This window comes from Vicugna pacos, chromosome 9 (genome assembly GCF_048564905.1).
Source record: "Vicugna pacos chromosome 9, VicPac4, whole genome shotgun sequence".
NCBI lineage: Eukaryota > Metazoa > Chordata > Mammalia > Artiodactyla > Camelidae > Vicugna > Vicugna pacos.
In genome coordinates, this window is record NC_132995.1 from 24840688 (window position 1) to 24864902 (window position 24215).

The following is a 24215-nucleotide window of genomic DNA, read 5'->3' on the forward strand; positions in this document are numbered from 1 at the left end:
CCTCAAGTCTCGTGTAGTTATTGGCCCTTGTCACTTCACGCTGGGCTGACGGACCTAGGTGCCAGCCAATCCTTCCACAGTATGTGAAAGGGCGGGGCGGTGCAGAGTAGCAGTGAGTCTCTCGACAGCAGGAAGGAGACTGCAGGAGGGAAGGGCAACGTTTGAGTCTGTCAAGAAGGGAGGAATGGAAGGAGTGGGAGCCGCCCGACCATGTTCGCTTTCTTCCTTGGACGGTACACTCGCAGAGCTCATGCGCAGAAGGAAGACCAGGATTGGTTTGTGGGGCGGGCTCAACATCTCGTTCCAACCAATCCAGATGCCGTGGTGGGTAAGACCCGGCCCTCATTGGCGAGTGTCGCGTCTGCGCGCGGGTTTCGTCGCGTAGCAGCCGTTTGCGCGAGTTTTCCTTGTCCCCGCCATGGAATCTGGTCTAGTCCGCCGTTTAGCTTCGCGCCTGGGCATAGCCGAGCCGGAGGTGCTGAGGTGAGTCTGGCCGCGCACGCCCCAGCAGCCCGGCGCCCTCCTGATACGGGGCCCGTGCCTTTCCCACGCGACGGCGGGATTTAGGCCCACCTCGAGAAAAGCTTCCGGGCAGTGGGCTTATGTGAGATGGTCAGAGGGCCGAGTGTAGACGTCCCCGGGAACAACCAGCTGTGACGGTTGCACGGTGGTAGGAAAAGAGTCGGAGAACTTGGGTGGTTCCGCAGATACTTAATTGAGGGCCTGTTTATGGCACTGAAGCAAATGGACGGGGTACAGACCCCCTGGAGGGCCCTGTCTGTGGTGACAACAACTACGTAGAGAACGAAACCGGGTAGGGGTGGTGTGCGGACCCACCGGGGGCGGGGCGGAGCGTGACCTGGCGGCTGCCTTTAATTTAAAAAAACTTGAGAGAAAGCCTCGGAGGGGGTGCTATTTGCGCTGATAGAAGGTGCCAACCACGGAAAGATGTGGGAAGAGGGCCCGAGCAGAGACAACAGCCTGTGCAAAAGCCCTGGGATGGGAAGGACCTTTGCATGTTCTAGGATTAGAAATAAAGTACTGTAGCTAAACTGTGGAGGGCAGGACTAGGCCAGGTGCCTGAGCTATCGATTAGGTGAGGGAAGGGAAGGAAAGGAGCACATCTTGAAAGGTTTGACATACGACCTCTGTAGCATGTAACCGTTTAAAACAGCGATTCTCAAAGTGTGGTCCCTGGACCAGCAGCATCCGTATCATCTTGGCATTTGGTGGATATGCACATACCTGGGCCCCTCTCTAGGCCTTACTGATCAGAAACTCTGGGCTGGGACCCAGCAATTTGTTTTCACAAGCCCTAAGGTGACTGCCATGTACACTAAAGTTTGAGGACCACTGACTTAGAGGAAAAAGGAACCCTGGTCTCACCTACCTGCCTTTGTGACAGTTTATGCTTGGTCCAGTAATGGAAGGCCGAAAGAAGGGGGTTTTTTTGTGGAGGATTTCAGAAACTTATTTTTGCCTGAAAGCTCTTGAGCACATTGGTGTCTGGAGTCAGAGGGCTTGTTCTGCCTTGTAGAATCCCTTCCTCCCCCAAAGGATGTGACTTTCATTCCCGGCCACAAAGAAACTTGCATAGGCTTAGAATGAAGTCCACCAGCCTGAATTCATTGTTTATCAAAGTGTTGGGCAAACTCCTGGAAAACAGTTTTACTGAATATGTTGCTCAGGAAAGCAGAGGAGTACCTGCGGCTGTCTCACGTGAAGTGTATGGGCCTGTCTGCACGAACCACAGAAACCAGCAATGCAGTCATGTGCCTGGACCTTGCAGCTTCCTGCATGAAGTGCCCCTTGGACAGGGTAAGTAGGTCCCACTGAGTGTCTGAATATTCTAGTGCAACGCTGAAATTTAATCATACTTTTAGTCTCTGGTTGGGTTAGACCCTGCCAAAATCTTGTATTTTAGAATATTCCTGACTATTCTCATACCTTTTTCTAGATGAACTTTAGAACCACTTTGTTGAGTTGGAGGCAAAAAATTTTTTTTTCTTTACTGTCTCTTTACTGTCTAGTTTCCCTGGGCACCTCTTTCTTCACTCAAGGCCATCTTCCACACTGCCATCAGCATCATTGTCCTAAAGAAGATACTTTAAAACCTATGTGTGTTTATCTGCCAGTGACATAGTGGTTAAGAGCACAAGCTATGGAGTCAGAAGAGTCACATGTTGAGACCAAATTTCAGCACCACCATTACTCTCTGAGTCTCTAGTTTCCTCACCCATAAAGTGGGGATAAGAATATCCATTTCACTGGATTATTGTAAGGATGAGACAGTGTACTGTATGTAACAGAATAACACAGTACCTGTCACACAATGGTACATAGATTAAATGGTGGCATTAAAGAAACCATTAGCTCCCAGTGTGTTGGCTCCCCATTACCATCAAACTCTCCAGCCTCTCTTGAAACCTAACCTCAAGCTACACTATTCACTTAACAGACCTTGCACCTTGTGACTTTGTAAATGCAACACCTTTTTTTTTTAAAACCTGGAATGCTCTTCTGGCAAGCTGTTTGTCTTAAAATGACCCTGCCTTGCTGTTACATCCTTTATTAAGCTTTCCTTTCCTGAGCAGAGTTGGTGTCCCTCAGTTGTTGATCCTCCTGTTTCTCTCCCAGTTTCCCTCTCCTCTCCCTTTCCTTCCTTCACACACTCACCCTCCCAACTCTACTCCCACTGCTTCCCTCCTTCCTTTTCAAAAAAAAATTGCACATTGGCACCTTTGTTAAAACAAGTGATCATATATGCGTCTCCTATGTTTTTTTTATTCACAGCTTGGCTGTAGAAACACTGTGTTGTATTTTAAAGTATCTGTGCACATGCACGACTGCCTTCCTATAAGCTTCTTGTCAGCAGGACTTAACTTGCCTGACATGATTACTGATTTTTGACTAAATGAAGCTAAACCTTTAGGTGCAGTGACTTGCCACAGAATTAATTTATTTTGAAAAGTTGACTTATTAAACAAATCTTTAAAGGCAGTAATATGAAACACTTAGGATTTTTATGATTCATGTATTTTTCCTTTCAAAGGCTTATTTAATTAAACTTTCTGGTTTGAACAAGAAGATGTATCAGAGCTGTCTGAAATCTTTTGAGTGTTTACTGGGCCTGAACTCGAATATTGGAATAAGAGACCTAGCTGTACAGTTTAGCTGCACAGAAGCAGTGAATATGGCTTCAGAGATACTGCAAAGGTATGAAGCATGTAATTGAATATCTGTACTGGTACATAAAGTAGAAGTATTCAGTGTTCTGTTAATTTTCAGTCTTAAAACTAACTAATAGGCTGATGTGTCATAATGCATATCTTATGCATTTAAATAGCTTATAAGTTCTGATATGCATTTTTGGTCCCTTTGAAATAATATTTTCTAACAAATAATTCTACAAACACTGCTTTCCCTTAGCTATGAGTCCAGTCTTCCACAAACACCACAAGTGGATCTTGACTTATCCAGGCCGCTCTTCACCACTGCTGCACTACTGACAGCGTGCAAGTAAGTGTGCCTTGTAACATTCAGAAAAGTCCATAATTTATAAATAGATTTCTCATTTCCAAAGAATACTTCTAATTTAGTTGATTTCAACTCCAAGCATATTTTCCTTAATACCATTAGGAAGAGTAGCCAAGTGACCAGATTCAAAAGTTCGTTTGTTTTGTATTTTTCGTTAGTGACTGTTGTGGAATGTTATTAGGGAAGTTTTTTTGGAGGGGAGGATGGTTTATATTCTTGTAGTAGTAAATATAAGCATCATGGGTTAAAGTGAATTGAACACTTAAAAATGCTGTAATGTCATTCAGCAAACTGGTGACATCTGAGATTTACTAGAAAGAGTTCTATCAGACATGAAGCACTGTAGCAGATGTCTTTCCTATGCCCCATTTGTTCCATAACAGATCCTATGTGCATTTTAACTCTAGTAGTCCAATAAATAACTAAATAATAGCTTTAAAAGACAAATTTGCATGGTTATAGCTAATGATAATTGTTTAGAATAAAGGGAGAACTAGACAGCTCATCATAAAGGATGGGTGGAAAGGAAATTTGTTAATAATCTGGTAGGCCAGAGAAGATGAATGTACTGGCCTTAAGAGCAGTAATATATCAAATTCTTTTGTAGGATTCTAAGGCTAAAGGTGGACAAAAGTAAAATGGCAGCCACATCTGGTGTGAAAAAAGCCATATTTGACCGACTCTGTAAACAATTAGAGAAGATTGGGCAGCAGATCGACAGTGAGTATTCATTCCATGTTTTAAAAACATGTCATTTGAAAATGTAAAACCTGCTGGTAAAAGTCATATATTTGCAAACTTGCAAACTAGCTGCTTTCTGATTATATTTAATGTAGATCTAAAAAGTTTTTAGTGAGAAATTTTTTTTCTAATTTTCAAATAAAATAGCTTACTTTTTAAAAACCCTGTAATTCCATTAATTCATGCCTAGAAAATAGATTCTCTGTTAATGTGCTCCAGTGTTAAATACCAGCCTCCATATACGTATGCTGGAATAGAAATGATTCTCAAGTCTGACAAGAAAAGCCAAATTCAAGAGAAGGGCAAGATTATTTGCCTTCTCCTTATCCTGATATTTGGTCAGTCAAAGTATCTAATTTTTATTTGTGATCTAAAATATACCCCAAAACTAAAATTGACAATAAGGGAAAAATTAACCCTGATGATACTTTTTATTCCCCTAAAGAAGAGCCTGGTGATTCAGCTCCTCCATCACGGAAGAAGAAAAAGACTGTGCTTGAACCTCCAGCAGAGGGTGAGGCATACGGACACCAGATGAACGTTGAAATTAGTGCAGTGGGATCAGTGTACAGTGGGTTTAATGCTGTGAACAGCCCTGAGCTGCTTTAGCAGCTTGCCTTGGCAAGAGTAGGATTTGAACTAAATCCTGGCAGTTCACCATTTGATAAGACCAGTTTTCCAAGCAGTTATTTATAGAAGTATTGTGTAATTAAGAATACATCTGAAGCCAAAGTGCTTAGGTTCAAATCCTGCTTTACTACATACCGTTTGTGATTTTAGGAAAGTAACAATTTCTGTGAGCCTCAATTTCCTAATCTATAAAATGTGATTAATGTTAGCACCCATTTCATAGAATTGTGGTGAGGACTGAATGAGATAATACTATTAAAGTGCTTGGTTCAGTGCTTGATAAGTGTTACCTGTCTTCAGGATGTCTTGGAATGCTCAGAGTGGAAGGGATAGTGAAAAATCAGTGTGTTTGCTTCTATTTCCACTTACCATTTTGGTATCTTATTCTGCATTACCTTAATTAAAGTAGACATTTTAAAGTGAACAAGCTTACTTTTTTTTACTCATTTATAAACATAGGGATTTTGAAACGTTAAAAAAACTTTTTTTCTCTCATAGAAATAGAGGCTGTAGTAGAGATCCCACATAAACCGCAAAATGACGACGATCTGACACAGGATTATGAAGAGTGGAAAAGGAGAATTTTGGAAAATGCTGTCAAAGCACAAAAGGCTACCTCAGAGTGATTTCAGCTTCCGGACTACCTGGTACTGCAAACCAACAGTGCACCTGCCACCTCAAGGGAGATGTGAGCACTTTGGAATTTTGTTTGAACTTTTATAACAAGGATCCTAAGATTAGATTGCTTTAATAGCAAAGAAGCCAGCAATGGGGCTGAGTTACGGGCAGCAGGCCTCCCCCCTGACATGGGCAGGAAATTCATTAGATCAGCCACAGTGCCTAGTCGGCTTAGCCTTGGCTCCCCACAGGTCTGCACGCTCCTACAAAATGGAACTGGAGCCATTTTTCTTTTTTGTTTTCTTTTGAGCAAAAGACAGTGTCCTGTCCTACCCAGAGTATGAAATTCAGGCTGAATGGATTATTAAAGATTTTATTTAAGTTTTTATATAAATCTCTTTGTTTGACTAAATCAATATATGACACAACCTAAGTTAATAAATGTTATGTTTATATGCATTCAAGGTGCACTTGTTACCAGTGTGGGCGAATCCTTGCTATGCCGAATGCCATCTACTCTCGCAGGAAAAAAAAAGTGGTCTGTATTCCTCACCAGAGCACAAACTCTTCAATCAGACTATCTGGGTTTTGTTTTTTTTTTTTTCATCTGGGTTTAAAACCCTGCTCAGCTACATACCACCTTTGAAACCTTGAGCAGATTACCTTCTTTATGTCTCATCTATAAGTAGAAATAAAAATGATGTCTACCTCAGAATAATGAGGAAGAGTATCTGAGCTCATACACGTAAAGCATTTAGCCCAGTTCCTGGTATAAGTTTTTAGTAAATATTAAAATATAGAGAGAAATACATATAGAGATCTCATATAATGAATTACATATTAGCATCATATTAAAAAATTAAGAGACAGGCCAAAGTGGGACAACATGTATGGACCTAGAGGATCTTATGCTAAGTGAAATAAGTCAGAGAAAGGCAAATCACTACGTGTGGAATCTAAAAAAACCAAACAGATGAACAGACATAAAACAGAAACAGACTCATAGATACAGGGAATAAATTGATGGTTGCCAGAGGGTAGTGGTGTAGGGGGGATGAATGAAATAGGTAAGGAAGATTAAGAGGTACAGTCTGCCAGCTATAAAATAAATAGGTTGTGGAGATATGATGTACAGCATAGGGAATGTAGTCAATATTGTGGTAATAACTTTGTATGATGACAGACTGTAACTAGACTTACTGTGATCATTTCATAATGTATAGAAATATCGAATCACTATATTGTAACCTGAAACATACAACACTGTAAGTCAGTTATACCTTAAAAAAAAAAAGAGGCCAAGGTTTATTTTCTTTGATATCCACATACTGAAAAATGTAACCTTATTAAATACTACTTAACTTTAAAACTATAGGAAAGGGCCTGGGAAGATAACTTGCTAGGGAGTCTGAGGCATAAGGCCAGACATGATTTTAATTAAAATTAAGAATACACGATCTAATTAAATGTTTCCATGAAAAATGCAATAAAGTGATTGCATCCAACGTTTCAAAACCTGTCCATAATAGTATCAATAGTAATAGTGGTTTCCTCCTATCTGCTATAAATAAGGCGTATAACCTGCTTCATAGAATGGGAGTGAGTAAAAGAGTGATTTCTTTCCCTGCCCCTTTTAATTCTGGACACTGAGGCTGGAGAACTGCCATAATCAAATGATCCTGCCACAGACATAACATCCTGCAGCCCTGTGGTAGAGGGGAATGAATATACGAGGTTTGGAACCACACATACTTGCATTTAAATTCTGGCTCTGCCACTTATACCCTAAGGAAATTTCACATTAACGAGCCTCAATTTCCTTGTTTATAAAATAGAAATATTAGCTACCTTATGAGAATTAAAGGTAATATTTGTAAAGTGTGTGACACTTAGAAGGCAATCACTAAATAGGGCTTCTGTGATTACTTTGATCTAAAATGGATAAGTGAGTCTTTTCCTCATTTATTTTAAGAAGGTATATAATTTGATTTTGGTGCCAAGATTTAAATTCTAGCTTTGGATCAAAAGCAATGTATTCATCATCAGGTAAAATTAAAGCGCATTCACTTTTTTTTTTATTGTGGTAAAATACATGTAAAATAAAATTTACCATCTTAACAATTTTTAGGTGTATTGTATGGTAGTGTTAAGTACATTCACGTTATGTGATCTCCAGAACTCTTCATCTCCCAAAGCTGCCTCTACCCGTGAAACCCGTTGAACAGCTTCCACTCCTTCCTCCCCCAGCCCCTGGCAACCACCATTCTTCCACTGCCTCTGAATTTGACTGCTGTCTCATCTAAGTGGAACCATACAGTATTTTTCTTTGTACCTTGCTTATTCTACTTAGCATAATGTCCTTGAGGTTCATCCATATTGTGGCACAGTGTCAGAATTTCTCTCCTTTTTAAGCCTGAATAATTTTCCATTGTGTGGATATACTATACTTTGTCTATCCATTCATCTGTCCATGAACATTTAGGTTGCTTTCACGTCTTGGCTGTTGTGAATAATGCTGCTATAAACATGGGTATGTAGTAGGTTATTTCTTAAATTAGTTGCAGGGTTGGGGAATTGCCCTAAAGCAGCCTTGGCCAAATGCCCTCCTGGGGCAGGAATCCTTTCTACAATTTTCCAACACATAATCCCAGTGATGGAGGCTTACTACTTAGTCCTTATACTTTAGTACTATTGTAAAGACTTTTTGGAGGCTCATTTCTTTAACAGATCTTCTTGGTTTATTCAACTGATTAAAAAATGTTTTACCATGAAAAGTTTTCAAATTTATACAAATATATACCTCTTCACTAAAGGGCAGTATAATGAAACCCCATACTAAATTCCAAGACCCAACAATTAAGATTTTGCCACACTCGCTTAACTATAGCTCCCTTTTTCCTGAAGTCATTTAACCTACATTTATAACCACATTGTCATTATCAGACCTAACAAAATTAATAGAAATTCTATCATCAGCTATGCAATTTAGAATTAAATTCTTTTGCATGTCTCTAAAATGTCTTATTGTTTATTTGCTCCAAATCAGGGTCAAAACAAGATCCACACTTGACAGTGGGTTGCCAGTTTTTAATTATAAAAGCGATACATGCTCATTGTTAAAAAAATTTAAATGATTCAGAAAATTATAATGTGAAAAGTGGAATTTCTTCTCTCCCCATCACCCACTTTCCATACTCCAAGGTTAAGTTTCTTGCATATCCTAGAAAATTTTAACACATATAAAAAGCATGTCTCACCACAAATGGGATGATACCATATATATGTTCTATTTTTTTTTTTTTGTAATAAGAATCAGTACATCAAGATCTATCTTTAACAGCTACAAGGTATTCCCCTGTATTGATGTGGTACAGTTTAACTAAACTCATACTGATAGACACGTGTAGATTGTTTTCATTGGGCCATTTTGATACAGGAAGCAATTTTGCAATAATCTCTGCCCACTTGTTCAAGTATTGCTGGGGGATAAATTTCTAGAGACGGAATTGCTAGGTCAAAGTGTGAGCATGACTTTCATTTGGATGCATAGTCATCAAAAGTGAAGAATTCCATTTTCCCCATCCTCACCAAATCTGACAAGTAAAAAAAGTGGGTCCTGACTACCTTTTAGTTTCTCTGCACAGCAGTTTCCAAAGATTGTTCATTCAGATTTAAAAGTCCCATTAGAAATATTTGAGACTAGCGAAGTTGCAATCTAAAGAACTTTTGAGCTGCTTACACACCAGCAACGTAGAGCACTAAAAATATCCAAAAAAGTAAAGCTTCATAAAAGCTCCCTTGCATTTCAGAAGAGAAGGACAAACTTCTGCATTACCTGTCACTTGTGTGGGCCTGGCCTAAACACCCTCAAAGGGACTCTGGAGAGAAGTTGTTTCTCTAGATGGAAAATAATAGCATATAAGGAGAAAAATTAGAATTTGATAGATACAGGACTTTCTCTGGATCTGCCCTGTCCTATATATAAGCTTTATGTGGCTATTAAGCATTTAAAATGTGACTAATGCAATGGCAGGAATGAATTTCATTTTAGTTAACAATGCTTAATTCAATCATTAGAAAACATTTAAGATGCTTTAAACAACTTGAGTATGTGAGTATATTCTTCCACAGTAAATTTTATGAAATCTAAATACAAATTAAACCTAGAGTCTGAATTGACGTCTATTTTAAGTATAAAATACACACCAGATTTTGGAGACAGTATGAAAATATATATATAATACCTCATTAATAATTTTATATTATTACATATTGAAATAGGTTTTGACACCTCATGTTAAATCAATTATTAAAATTAATTTTACCAGGTTTTTTTTAAGAGGCACTATCAGAAATTTTTTAATTATGTCTCATATTATATTCCGGTTAGGCATCAGTGCTCTACATCAGGATAACTAACTGTACATTTTTCGGGGGAGAAGTTTCGTAGCTTTTCCGAAGAATGTCGGGTCCTATGGAAGGGAAGAATCACTCCACTAATAGATAGAACTATAAGATACCCTCTCTGGCTTCTTCTGGAGGCTGCCCTCAAAATACCTTAAAAAGACAGCGTTTTACCAAATTGCTGTTATTCTCCTGTAAAAGGGAGGTTTCCAGCAGCCGCCTTTTCTGATGTTCATCCATTAGCTGGCCGGCTTGAGCACGCCTAGATGTGCTGGTACTGAAAATCTTAGCTTCCCAACAAGGGTTAGCATTCCAGAGGAAAGTTACTACTGAAGAAATGCAGCAGTAGGATTAATCTCTCCATCCTCTGCCTCCCTCCCCACCCCTCTGTTCTTTACCAAAAAAACCAGTCTTTCTTTTGGGCAGAAATCCTGAAAGGCCATGAAACTGTAGCATGGCTAATTAAAAACTAAAAGTAACTAAAACTGCTGACCCAAGGAGATGGGAATAGCACAAAAAATGAGGAAATTAAAGGGACTGTTTGCTTTTGAATAATCAAGTACTTGTTAATCAGTAGAAGAGCAGTTTTCATTTATTTTCTCATGATGCGTCGTTTCTGTGTTTCTCTCAGAAAGCTGAACATCATTACATTCTTCCCTCTCTCACATGTTGCATGTCAGATTCCAGACTCACTCAACCACAGATTCATAACTGAAGAAGGGAGATCAGGAGGGAGAAGGCTAATGCCACGACAGGGCCGAATTAGGAGACAGTAGAGGTGTGCACAGATTTAAAAAGCATATTCACAACTATCCTTGCTCTGATTTAGCGGTGACGGTCAGTGTATTTTGAGATTTTAAAGAATATTAAAGAATGTGTGTTTTGATTCTCAAAAGGAAGCACAAGTTAAAACCAGGTTGAGGATCACTGCCCTAAATCCATGTTACTTCATACCAGAATCATGATAAATGCACTAGATGTCAGCTCACGCTTGAACAAATCAAAATGCTAGGAATTCTCTGCACTAGAGGAGGTAACACTGAATAACATGCCCTGTGTGACAGTCCACTGGGTTCTTTAAACAGAGTAAGCTTAGATTTTAAATTTGACATATAAGCTTTGACATAGAAGCTGTCCTACCTGCTTAAAACATGCCTACACGTATCACCAAAAGTAGGCACACTGGAAAAGTAATCACAGCATTTCAACTTAGTGATCTCATAACGCAGAAAAAAGTTAAGTCACTTTCTTTACAGCCACTTTCCAGCCACAAGAAAGGCAACAGCCATAACCTTTCTTCTTTTTTAACAAAAAATTTAAGTGGAATCAGTATTAGTAAAAATCTTCAGTCGTGACTTCACCACCAGTCTCAATAATTTCTGGGCTCACAGGAGCAGCAGAGTTGAGGATTAGGGACAAGTTGGAAATTTCCTTAACCTGTTGGCAGCAGTCACCACGTAGAAGTGTTTCTTAAGGTAAGGAGAGAAAAAAAGGGTGAGGAGGGGAGCATATTTTAGACCAATTGCTTTAAGAAGAAATTAAAAAAGAACTTAAGCAAGTTTCACCACTTGACTTTTTTTTAAATTGATAACCTAAAGGGGAAAAAAAGATTCTAGCAAATTTCTAACAGAAGTCACATAACTTTTGGGGGCATGTTTGGAGCAAGTATGAAATGAGAAAATATGTTATCCTGCCCTTTTCAGGTGAAAAATGAAGAACCCTAGAATGATGTTTTCAAAATTGTGATACAAAAACCATAGACCAAATATCATAGATTAGAAAACACCAGAGCGCCTCACACTCTGTGCAGCAAATGTCGTGGTATTTTTGTTTCACACGTGCATCGGCTCTCTGGGGAAAGCATGTTGGTTTTGTTTTTTTATTGAGGATCTGAGTCAGTATCAAAATATTGGAAAGCCACCTCCCTGGAGGACAACTGTTTTTGAGATACAGTTTATGTCCATGGTACCAAAGAGTTCTGTTGTAAACAAAATTAAGCTTTTAAAGCCTAATAGGTCCTTTCCTAGGCCCTATTTCTGAAACGTGGAGGAATTGGCATCAAGCTCCACGCATTAATTCTGAGCACTTCCCTGCTGTGGTCACTGAGAACAGATGCTCTAACTTCATTCTGTCCCTTCAAGTGTCCACAGGAGTATGAATTAAATGCTACTTTTATGCCTGTCATTTTAGGTTTGTGACATTTTTAAATCAAGGTAACAGGGTTTGACATGAGAAAATTTTCCCCCTAAATAATTTTTCAACTTAGAATCAAAATGTAAGTAAAAACTTAGTACACTTCTTTCAAAGTAAATTTTGAGAAGACAAATGTCCTTCTTTCGAAACACATTACTAAAAGAAAAACAAATACCTTCCACTTCCTTTGAGCCATGTATTTCTGCAGCAATAGTTGGGATTTGAGGCGAACTTTCGATTTTGAAGCTTTGGCAGGCAAATTATTCAACCACTCGTGTTTCAGGCACTGTGTGGCACTCATTCTGCAGCTGCGAGATCAAACAGCAGTTAAGACTTTTAGTTGGGGTTGCCTTTTCTGGTTTCCCCCAAATTTGTTCAATTGGGTAGGAAGCTGAGTCAGTGGAACAGATTCATCATTTAGGCAGATTCATGCCGCGTACTAAAAAAAGACCTCCTCCTATCTAAAATGCCCATCCTTACAAGTGGAAGAAGGCCGTCAGCCAAACGTTCCCTGCCCTCTGTAGAGGGACGGATGGATCCCAGTGATTAATCACCACCTCCCAGGGAGAGCCGGGAGTGGGGCAGGCCAGCTGTGCCTGGAATCGCTCTTAAGAAATAAAAGAACATGAGATTTGAAAGAAGCTTATATCTCCTTCCAAAGAATAATGTCAACCTGTTCATCTGAATTAGAAATATTTCTCCTTTCATTTAACTTTTCACAATCAAGAAGAAACAAAACAGTCAAGGCCAGGGAACCCAGAGCTGCGTCAGGGCCCAGTCACTCCCAAATGTCTGAATATAGGAAAACTCAACGGCCCCACCCATGACCTTGGTACAGCTGCTGAAAGCTAAGTAGGTCCTCATTGCCAAGAAATAGGGTTTTCTGCCCTTTTTTCTAGGGAGTAACAGCTGCATATCTCAACTCTTTTTCAACATTAGCCTGTTAAGAGTGATGACTTGGAAACAGGCCTAATTTGCACATATGGTCCTTTCTAAAACTCTGTCCAGATTTTACGCTCCTCGCTGTTTTTTAATTGATTTCCTTTGTCCCTTTCCCTCATTATATTGTTTTCCCCCAAAGAAGTAGCAGACTGAGAAGTCCTGGACAGAGCCTGTCCACAGGAAGAAAAGACCATTAGCTTCAGCAGCGCTGCCCACAGCGGCCTGCACCCAGATCAACACGGATCGTGGGTGACAAGCAATAAACGGTACCTCTTCTCTTTGACCAGCAACCGGGAGACAAAGTCCTTGGCCTCCTCCGACAGCCCTTCAAAGGTGTCGGCATCAAAATCCCAGCTACAGTTCACAATGAAATTCATCGTCTCGGCATCTGTTTCCCCTAGAAACGGGGACAAACCACTGAGTCTACAGAGGAGAGAAAGGACCGTCAGTGTGTGGAAGCCACACCTGTCGACACACATCGACAAGGTCGAGCAGAACTAACCAGAACCTAGAGGGTTCGAGAGAAAAGCATCTTCATTGCTTCTCCATAGGAGACAGTCCAGTGTGCTCAGTAATGGGAGGAAGTGGAAGGACCCAAAAACTGAAGGCAGGAAGAGTGCTGGAATAAATCCCCTGTCACAGTCACTGTATTCCCCTTACTGTGACATAAGAGGAAATTGGGGCCCAACCCAATAAGTCCATTTATCAGGTACATTTGACTTATTCTAAAAATAGCTCGGCATGTCCCTGAGATTATCCAGGCTCCTTTAGATACGACCCAGGCCTCAGGGCCCAAAGGAAAACTGGCTTTATTAGGCTCCTCTAGAGGAGAGTGGAGAGACAGGACAACTTAACTGGCTAGACTCAGGTCACAAATTTCCCCGCCTGGTGCAGCACACCTACAAAGCGTGGGGAAACAGTGACACCGTGATGGTAAGACTGGGAGTAAAGCATGGTTTTGTTGGGCCTCCGATGAAGTAGCTGAGGGAAGTCCACGGTGGGAGAGGAAGGGGAGGACTTTAAGTCTGTGCACAGATCGCCTCTCAGCCCGTCCTAACTCTGCCTCCTCACACACAGAAAACAGGGAGGGACAAGGTTAGAGGGCAGCAGCGGGTGCCCCGCCCCGACGCCCCCCTTCTTACCGCTTCACAGCACTCTAGCCCCACATCTGCATTTCTTTGCTGGAGGGGTTTTTTTTCCAGTGGAAGCTGATTTATACACCCAGAAGTTTCAGGAAATTAATACCCCTGGGACCAGCCCACTGGCAACAACTGATTAGAGTCAGTATAAATACCCCAGCCCCCTCACCCCTCAGCTAAAATAACTCCTGAGGGGGTGTCCCTCAGCGGACCCCAGATTCCACGCAGAATTAAGCGCCACATGCCCACAGTGGTTACTGGCTCTACAACACACACTTTACTGGCTGCCTGCCTTCCGCATTTCACTTCCCTGGTCCTCTGGGGTTTCCCAGGAACACCTCGCCAATAAACTTCATGCACTCAAATTTTTGCTGCACCTAAGGATACCCAAACCAAGACACATGGCCCCCATCCCCACTGGGGAGCCAGGCCCCCGGGCACTCACAGCATGTAGGTGATGACTCCCACGCTCCACATGTCTGTGGGGAACGAGACAAACTCATAATTGACGACTTCCGGGGCCAGGAACTCAGGAGTGCCGAAGTTCACCTTCAGCTTCTCCCGAGGCTTGTATCTGTGAGGAGGGGGTGCAGAGGATAGTGGGAGTGAGTTCTGGGAGAAGATGTGGCTGCCAGGCTAATTCCTCCCCAACTCTTCCTGTCAGCCTTATTGTCTGGACCTCGTTTCTTACCACACGTGGCTTACTGGGAAAGCATCACGCCCCCAGACCCTAAATGCAGATTAAGTCACTGGGGAGAACAAGAAAATGACAATCCTCCTCCTCCTCTAGGTATTTACAATCTGAAAAGGAGGGAAGATCAATCTATTTTATTTGGCCTGCAGCCACACAAATGAGCAGAGACAAACCTTGTGTAGAGGACTGCTCTATCATACAATGTGGTTAGAGGGAAGATGGTATGAGTTACAGAAAGGCAAAATGCTCAACATCACTGAGCATCAGGGACATGCAAATCAAAACCACAATGAGAGATCACCTCACACCATCAGAAAAAAACAAAAATTAACAAGTGTTGGCTAGGATGTGAAAAAATTGAAACCCTTGTTGTTGGGAATGTAAAATGGTGCAGCTGCTATGGAAAACAATATGACAGGCCTTCATAAAAATTTTAAAAGAACTACCATATGATCCAGCAACCCTACTTCTGGGTATATATCCAAAAGAATTGATAGCCAAGTCTTGAAGAGACATTTATACACCCATGTTCAAAGCAGCATTACTCATAAGAGCAAAAAGGTGGAAGCAACCCAAGTATCCATCCACAGATTAATGGATAAACAAAATATGGAATATACACACAATGGAATATCATTCCGCCTTAAAAAGAAGGAAATTCTGACACCTGCTACAATATGGATGAATCTCGAGGACATTATGATAAGAGAAATGAGCCAGTCACAGAAAGAAAAATACTGTAGGATTCCACTTATATGAGGTTCCCAGAGTAGTCAATTCAGAGACAGAAAGTAGGATGATGCTTTCCTGGGGCTGGAGGCAGGAGGAAATTGAGGAGTAGTTGTTTAGTGGGTAGGAATTTCAGTTTTACAAGCTGAAAAGAGCTCTGGAGATTGGTTGCACAACAATGTGAACAATGTGTAATTAAACACTGCTGAACTAATTTAAAAAATTGCTAGCATGTTAAATTTTATGTTACGTGTCTTATGTATAATTACAAAAAGAAAAAGAACTAGAGAAAGCATCCTGGACATGAAGTTTAAGGACAGCTAGAAAGAGAGCTCATGGCTGAACGGGAAGGGGGTAGGCGAAAGTTAATTTTTAGACTCACTTTTGAAAAAGAAGAAAATCTCTCACTAAAATTTAATGTGCAGCAACAAAGATGTCCTTCAGTGGGTGAGTGGATAAATAAAGTGTGGGACAGCCCGACAGTGGAACAGTATTCAACACTAAAAATAAATGAACTATCAAGCCATGAAAAGACATGGAAGAACAACTTTAAAAGCATATTGTTAACTGAAATAATCCAGTCTGAAAAGGCTACATACTGTGATTCCAAGTATATGATCTTCTGGAAAAGGCAAAACTATGGAGAGACTGAAAAGATTGGTGGTTGCCAAGGGTTAGAGAGGAGGGAGAGAGAAAGGGTGAAGCACAGAGGGTTTTTAGGGCAGTGAAGATACTCTGGGTGACAATATAATGATGAATACAGTCGTTACACATCTGTCCAAACCCACAGAATGTATACCACCAAGAGTGAACCTTAATGTAAACTATGGACTTTGGGTGACTCTGATGTGTCAATGTAGGCTTATCAATGTTGATAATGGGGAGGCTTTGCATGTATGAGGACAGGAGATAAGTGGGAAATCTCTGTTCCTTCCTCCCCAATTTTGATGTGAACCTATAACTGTTCTAAAAAAATGAGGTTTTCATTTTAAAATTAATTGGCATGTTCTATTTGCCAGATATCATGCTAAAAGTTTTATTTATGTAAACTTCATCCTCACAACAGCCCCATGAAGTTGGTGAGATCACTGTCCCCATTTTACAGATGAGGCAATTGAGAAATAGAGAAGAATAAAATAAGTATTCTGCCAATGTGCTCTGATTCTCTTAAATCAGGGAAGTGAGTTTTCAAAGTATATCTCCTCTCTTCCAAATTTTCTGAGTCGGGCAAGTGCAGATCTCAAGCCAACACAGCCTACATCCATTCAGCGAGAGAGTAACAAAGATCACCTTAGGGCCATGTTGTGGCAGGAAAACAGGGAGAGGAGGAGAGTGAGAATCTTCCTCTGGCAGCCTGCTTCTCCCCTGCACTGGCAGCTGACCCAAGTCTCAGGGTCAAGGAGCCAAACAGAGAGGAAGAGCCTTCCCCTTGAGGAGAAAAACCCAGGCTCTCAGCCCCTGGACATCCTTTCCCAGGGTGCATTCTTGTTTCCCCAGCTTCATCTGCTCTGTATCCACATCCTGTGTCATGTGACTCTGTAGTTCCTTCCACTAGAGATGGCATATATTGCCCCATCCCACAATGCTGGGCTTAGCCATGTGAGATGCTTTGGCCAGTGGAATGTGAGTGGAAGTGACAATGGGCCAACTCCAAGCTAGGCATGCCCTCCTGCTCCTCTGCTATCACCATGAGAGGAGGATGACACACACCTGGAGCACACCTGTCCTCACTGCCCTGCATCTTAGATCCCAGCCCAGCTCAACTCAGCCTAGATCAGTGACTCCCAACCAGAAATGTGTAGGTAAAAGTTTAACAATCAGCTATCTGATTTCTTTAAAAGTCCCGATTTGTAGCATTTGCTAATGTCTGTGGTATAAGTACTGATCTCACCGTGTCTGATTTCAAAGTACCATCATGATGTCACTGGATGAAGAGTTGGGAAGAGATTGGCACACCATTCTAGTCTTCCCACCATACAGGTAACAATAGGTATAAATAACCTCATGAGCATAAGTAATAGTGAAATGTAGTAAAATAATTAGGAAGTGATATTTTTTTAAATGTGATGTCTTTGTTTTTAATATAATTTTTAAATTGTGAGCTAATACAATTTAGTTTTTAATAATGGCCATGTTTAACAACTAGCTTACAAGATTCCTTATTATGAGCTAATATGAGTTGGGTCCAGCAGGCTGCTTCCCCAGCTAACTCAAAAATGTGTGGATGAGAATAAATATAGTTTTAAGTCACATTTTGGGGTGATCTGTTATACAGTTGTGGAAATTGTTAACTAATACACCCACCCCAAAGCTGTTGTCAAAATACCCACCAGACTCCCTCTCCAGATTCCTAGCACAAGGCCCTCTGTGATCATAAAGCCACATGTGAAGTTGGAGCCTCGTAGGGTTTGGGGTAGGCACCTCCTTGCTCTGCTAAAAGATCTGATGAAATGGGCTTGGATTCCAATCTGAGCACTGGACTGGGAGGCAGGAGGCTCATCCCTGCACCCAACATTTTGGAGATCAAGCCAACACAAGATACTTCCCATCCTGTCACCACCCTCGACCCCTTGACATGTCCCTAGTGAGACCCATTGGTGGCTCTCACCACCCAGCCTGGTGTAACACTCGTCCCTCTTGCTGCATGTCAGAGCCTCTGAAGATTTGTTATGCCCCCCGCTCTCCTAAACGTCTCAGCACCTTCTCATAGCCTCACCCAGAAATACAACTGTACTTTCTATAGATTGTATTATGGGGATAATTTGTCATTTTCTCCCTCTTTACAAACATTTGATTATTCTGAAGTATAAAATATGCTCTCTCAACCTGTATGTTCCCCCCACAGATCCTGCCTCTTAGAAGAGCACACTTCCCAGGCAATTTGGCAAAAGTCAATTTTACAAACAATCCTTCTGCTGAATGACCAGTTTGCCAGACCACTGAGGATGTTTTTTGATGTTTTTCTTTCATTTTACAGCTGGAACTTGCGAGTCTGCCAGCCCAGCCCCACTGAGGGCAGTTTCCCAAGTTATCACATTTTCAGACACCTGCACTTCTCCAGTGCCCAGCAGTTTTCTCATGGGTGGCTTTCTCTTAAGCATAGTTTCCTGTGTTTATTTTCTTGAACTTGCCCTCTCTCTACCTCTGGTCCTGCTGGCAGAAATACTGTCCTTAATGCCCTTGACCAGATGAACAAGTTTATCTGAGTCTTGGATGGATTGTCTGAGAGTTTGGGCATAGATTCTGGTAACTGATTTTTGGTGAATTGGCCTAAAGCCCTTTTCACCTCCCCACCAGCTAAGGCTCAGTGGCCTACAGGATAACGTTCCGACCTCTGAGCCTCCCTCTTCAGGACTCCTCACCCACAGCTCCCGCCTTCCCCCAGACCAGCCTGCTCATGTGCAGTGCGCATCCTGGTGCCAGCCTGTAACTCACACTCTCCCTCCTGCCTCCCCTCCATGCTGAAGCCGGTTCTGGCAGGTGCACGAAAGCCAATCGTGCATCTCCTCCCAACTCAGCATTCAGTGGCATCAAGTTAGTAGCTTGAAATTGACCCAGCTTAGCAAAGGTTACATATCAACCACACCTCCTCTCACGCCCTGCCGCAGCTGGTTGCCAAACATTTACCACATACTGCTGCCTGCAGGTAACAAAACCCTGTCCATCCTTCTCTTCTGGCTGCTCAGAGAAGCCTTCCCAGACTCCAGGAGCCTCAGTTTACTTCTTGCTTTGAATTTATAGTGTGTCACTGTAAATACTCATTTGGCAACTGGTCACCTGGCATTTGGGAGGATACTGCATACACTGGTGTGTGCATTCTCAAGGAACACAATATTGCCCCACAGTGGGTGAAGTGATTCTTGGGGAAAGGACAAAAAAGTCTTAGCTATTATAACGGTGTGTGGCTCTCCAAAAGGCCACAGTACTTAAACAGATACTCAGTACATCTGAGTATTAAATTCCATGAGGAGGGGGCCAGGAGATTAGGAAAGATGGTTAAAAAGGCCTTTGGAGGGCAGACAGTGACATAAAAAACAGGTTGAAAAACATGGCTCTAGGGTATAAGACATGCAAGTGTATAGGATGCATCCCAATTTTAGCTAGTATTTGGGAAAATATTAAGCAATTTTTTTACATTATGGATCGAATGTGATTTTTAAGCATCTGAGTCAGGGGATTTGGCATTGTTCATGAAATATGGTACACTGTGTTAATGGGATCCTGCAGGTACAGTGGGATAATATGAACTTCTGCTGTTACTCTAATGACATCATATTTGGCCTCCCATCCATCAAGTGGGGCTCTGAAAATGCATCTTTACACCTCAAAGAGGCGAGACTTAGGAAGACCACCATTGTGGTTTGATGCCACCTCCGGGAGGCAGGCGCTGGACACCAGAGGCTGAGCTCAGGCAAGCAGCTCTGTGTCCACAGGGACAAGACTGTCCTTTCTTCCCCTTGTGGGTGGAGTGGAAGAGCTGCAAGGCTCAAAAAGTGTCCAAAACAACTTCTTTGTGGAAAACAACCATCAGAGTAAGAGAAAAGTTGAAGACTTGGAAATTTAGCTGTGGTGTGAAGACCTACCTAGAAAATATGTGATCCTCAGGGAAATGTCATTCTTGGTAGAAATAAGATTCTGGAGGAATCCTGGAGAATGGACATATATTTATTGCCATATTTATAGATGTGGATGCCTGAAGATTTGCAGGACAGCCCTCCCCAATGCCAAGGGTCTGCTATGGCCTCTGGGTGTGCACACCACAGGCAAGAGCCCCATAGAAGCCCTATGTTTACCACATATGAGACTGGACAGGATCAAAGAGTAAAACTACCTATACTTCACCAGGCTTTAGACATTTTATGGAACTTTAATGTTTCTAAAATTACATATGATGCTCAGTTTATGCATTGAAACTTGATAACCTAACCACCTCATAGGTCTGCACTGCTGATGCATTATCTCATATAAACTTCGTAACTGCATTATGTGGGCATTTTACCAAGCTCTAACCCAGCCATGAGTGCCCAGGACCACTTACCCGAGGCATCACCCTAAACTGTCACAAACGCTCTTCCCTGTTTTACCTAGTCACTTTCTAGGGGGCAGGGTTGGTCATGATGCATCACACAGCTCACTACATCCCGGCCCCAGGAGGCCTGGGGAATGAACAGAATGAGCTGTTCAGCACCCCCATTCAGTGACCCCCACTTAACTGTCACTCTCCTCTCTGCTCTCACGGGTGGTTTGAAGTGCAGTCAGTCCCACAACCTTTGAAGCAGAAGCAGGACCTCCAGCACAAAGCCGGCCCCGCCCCCACAGTAGTAACAAGGACTGTCTACACAGTCTTCATGAGAGAGCTTTCTCATGTCAGTCCTATAACTAAAACTTGGCTGACCTTTAAGGTGACCATGCCCAGGAGAGCCTCCAGGAGTCCCCAAGGAATTCTGTCAATGTGCCAAAACATAACGCCCTTACCTTCTGGCCAGCCCGAAGTCAATGATCTTGATTTGGTGTCCTGTCTGATTGACACACAGTATATTCTCCGGCTGGGAAAGAAAGAGATGTTTGCTTAGCTCAGTCAACAGCTAAGAAGGTCTGAGCTCCCACACTTACTTGTCAATAGGCCTGTTTCCCAGCCTCGAACAGAAAGCCCTACCGGGCAGCAATAAAGAGTGGTGTGAACTGAGGGGACGTGGGGGGCCCCACCCCAGCCGTGTAAAGGGGTAGCCACTTCTCAGCCCCAGCCATTTGGTACTACACAGGGATACAGGCCCAGTTGCCAGAGTTCCTCAGCCCTCCGAAGAAGCTGGATATCCAGGTTTAAGTAAAAATTCCATGCTTTTAAATATTGACAATAAATCCAATCTAAACATGCATTCATCATGTGTGAGTCAAACATGACACCTTCTGGGATGCAGATTTGAAACCACAGACTTGCGGTGATGGTTCCAAACCCTGGCTACACACAAGAATCATCAGGGGAGCTCTCAAAAGTCTCAGTGCCCAGGCCCCAACCCTGACATCAGAATCTCAGGGGTGGGACCAAACCTCCAGTAGTCTGGTCAAGGAGATCAAAACTGCCAAATGTCCCAACCTGCCATTTTTTGGTGACAGCTGTGACCCATGGGATAAAGGTGGTAGTCTTGACACACTTCTCTAAGTCTTTCAGATCAGCTCTGAGGTCCTGAGGGAGACTGGAATGACTCTTGTCACTTGTGTCAAACAAATTTGGATGGGTAAGGGTTGAGGGCAGATGGAGAGCTTATGGTATAAAGGACCTGGAGAACTGAGTCCGGTGTCTGAGTTCCAAGAGTCGATTACCGAGGGTGAGTACTTTTCCATCCCTGAAATCTTAGTGTCTCCATCTGTAAAATGGGAATAATAACCTCTTCCTGCCTTCCTCCTGGGAAGGTATAAGGACCAAATGACATAATATGCATTAAAAACCTTACAGCTGGAAGAAAATGTCAGGTACTGTTTCTCCCAAAAGAGGGTTTTATTGCTATTTACAATGGGATTATGAAATTTCTCAGATAGATACAGGAGAACGATGATTAAAAATCTCCATGTCTTCTTTACAAGGGCTAGAATACCACTGTCCAGTAGAAATATGATGTAAGCCACATTATAGGTGAACTTAATTTTTATAACAACATTATTGAAATATAAATAATAAACATAAATAATAATGAAATAATAAAATTCACTATTTTGAAGTATACAACTCAGTGGTTTTCAGTAGAAAGTTTACCACTGACTAATTTTAGAACATTTCTTGCAACAATGTTTTATAGTTTTCAGAGTATAAGGTTTACAAATCTTTGGTTAAATTCATTCCTTTTGAAGCTATTGTAAATAAAACTGCTTCTTAATTTTATTTACAGGTTGTTGATTGTGACTGTGTAGAAATGCAACTGATTTTTATATATTTGTCTTACATCCTGCAACCTTGCTGAACTCATTTATTAGTTCTGTTTCCTCCCCACCCTCCTTGGGAATTTCTATACACAAAATCACATCACCTGTGAATAGAGTTTTACTTCTTCCTTTTCGATCTGGATGCTTTTTATTCTTTTTCTTGCCTAATTGCCCTGATTAGAACCTCAAGTACAATGTTTAACTTAATTTTTATAATAATTTTATTTAACCCAATATATAAAAAATACCATCATTTCCATAGATTATCAAAATAACAAATATCAATGAGATATTTTTCATTATTTTTATCATACTGTCTTTGAAGGCCAGTGTGAATTTTACATTCATAGCACACATCAATTCAGATACAAAATTTTCATCAGAAACATTTTAGATGTATTTAGATTTCATGAATATTGTATTTACATTTCATGAAATGTATACATTTGAAAAGTAAATTCACATTTTGAATTTGTTCCAAATGTACTTAAATGTTTTCTAATAATCAAGTTTAAGTTTTTAAATTTAAATTAATTAAAAGTAATAAAATTTAAAATTAATTTCCTCAGTCACACTAGCCTTATTTCAAGTGCTTAATTGTCACATGTGGCTAGTGGCTACTATATTGGCTTCACTAGTGAATTCTATCAATCATTTAAAGAGGAATTAGTACCAATCCTTCTTAAACTCTTCCAAAAAGTAGAAGGGAAGGGAACACTTCCAAACTCATTTTACAAGGCCAGCATTACCCTGATAACCAAAACTAGACAAGGACATTACAAGGACATTATAAGAAAGGAAAATTACAAGCCAATATCCCTGACAAACATAGATGTAAAAATCCTCAACAAAGTATTAACAAACCAAATTAAACAATATATAAAATGGATTATACACCATGATCAAATGCGATTTATTCTAGGGATGAAAAGATGGTTCAACATATGCAAATCAATCAGTGTGACACATCACATTAACAAAATGAAAATAAAAATCATGATCACCTCAGTAGATGCAGACAAGGCACTTAACAAAGTTCAACACCTATTTCATAATAAAAACTGTCAACAAACTGGTTATAGAGAGAATGTACCTTAACATAATAAAGGTTGTATATGACAAGTCGACAGATAACATACTCAATAGTGAAAAACTGGGAGCTTTTCCTCTAAGATAAGGAATAAGACAAGGATGCCCACTCTTGCCATTTTTATTCAACATAGTACTGGAAATCCTAGCCAGAGTAATTAGGCAAAATAAAGAAGTAAAAGCCATCCAAATCAGAAAGAAAGAAGTAAAACTGTCACTATTTGCAGATGACATGATATATATAGAAAACTCTAAAGACTCCACCAAAAAGCTGTTAGAACTTATAAATAAATTCAGTAGATTTTTCAGAATACAAAAGCAATATGCAAAATCAATTCCATTTCTATACACTAACAAGAAATTCTCAGAAAGAGAAATTTACAATTGATCAAAAAAAAAAAATACTTAGGAGAAAATTTAACCAAGCTGATGAAAGATCAATACACTGAAAACTAAGACATTGATGAAAGAAATTAAAGAAGACATAAACAAATTGAAAGACAGTCCTTGCCCATGGATTGGAAGAATTGATATTGTTAAAATGTCTTACTACCCAAAGCAATGTACTGAATTAATGCAAT

At 40.9% G+C, this 24215-nt stretch overlaps 2 protein-coding genes across 5 annotated transcripts in view; one reads left to right on the plus strand and one right to left on the minus strand.

Annotated features, from left to right (window-relative positions):
- Positions 1-104: 104 nt before the first annotated feature.
- ORC6 (origin recognition complex subunit 6) lies at positions 105-7580 on the plus strand. Of its 4 annotated transcripts, XR_012075573.1 has the most exons (8): positions 107-324; positions 1689-1818; positions 3053-3216; positions 3430-3519; positions 4145-4257; positions 4724-4792; positions 5407-5596; positions 5992-7580. XR_012075573.1 is itself a non-coding variant. In XM_072967295.1 (7 exons), exons 1-7 carry the CDS (start codon positions 185-187, stop codon positions 5532-5534), a joined length of 831 nt encoding a protein of 276 aa, XP_072823396.1. In that variant the 5' UTR covers positions 105-184; the 3' UTR covers positions 5535-5985. The 4 variants fall into 4 exon arrangements, 3 of the variants coding, with proteins under 3 accessions (XP_072823396.1, XP_072823395.1, XP_006207934.1); XM_072967295.1 differs by lacking the exon at positions 5992-7580 and having other exon boundaries at positions 105-324; positions 4727-4792; positions 5407-5985; XM_072967294.1 differs by lacking the exon at positions 5992-7580 and having other exon boundaries at positions 5407-5985.
- Positions 7581-11339: 3759 nt separating this feature from the next.
- Positions 11340-24215, minus strand: part of MYLK3 (myosin light chain kinase 3) — a 29092-nt gene continuing 16216 nt past the window's right edge. The window contains exons 9-13 of the mRNA XM_006207871.4: positions 21103-21173; positions 14650-14778; positions 13336-13488; positions 12299-12431; positions 11340-11399 (exon numbers count right to left, since the gene is read on the minus strand). Of these exons, the coding sequence (XP_006207933.1) occupies positions 11340-11399; positions 12299-12431; positions 13336-13488; positions 14650-14778; positions 21103-21173 (546 nt within the window). The remainder of the gene's footprint in view (positions 11400-12298; positions 12432-13335; positions 13489-14649; positions 14779-21102; positions 21174-24215) is intronic.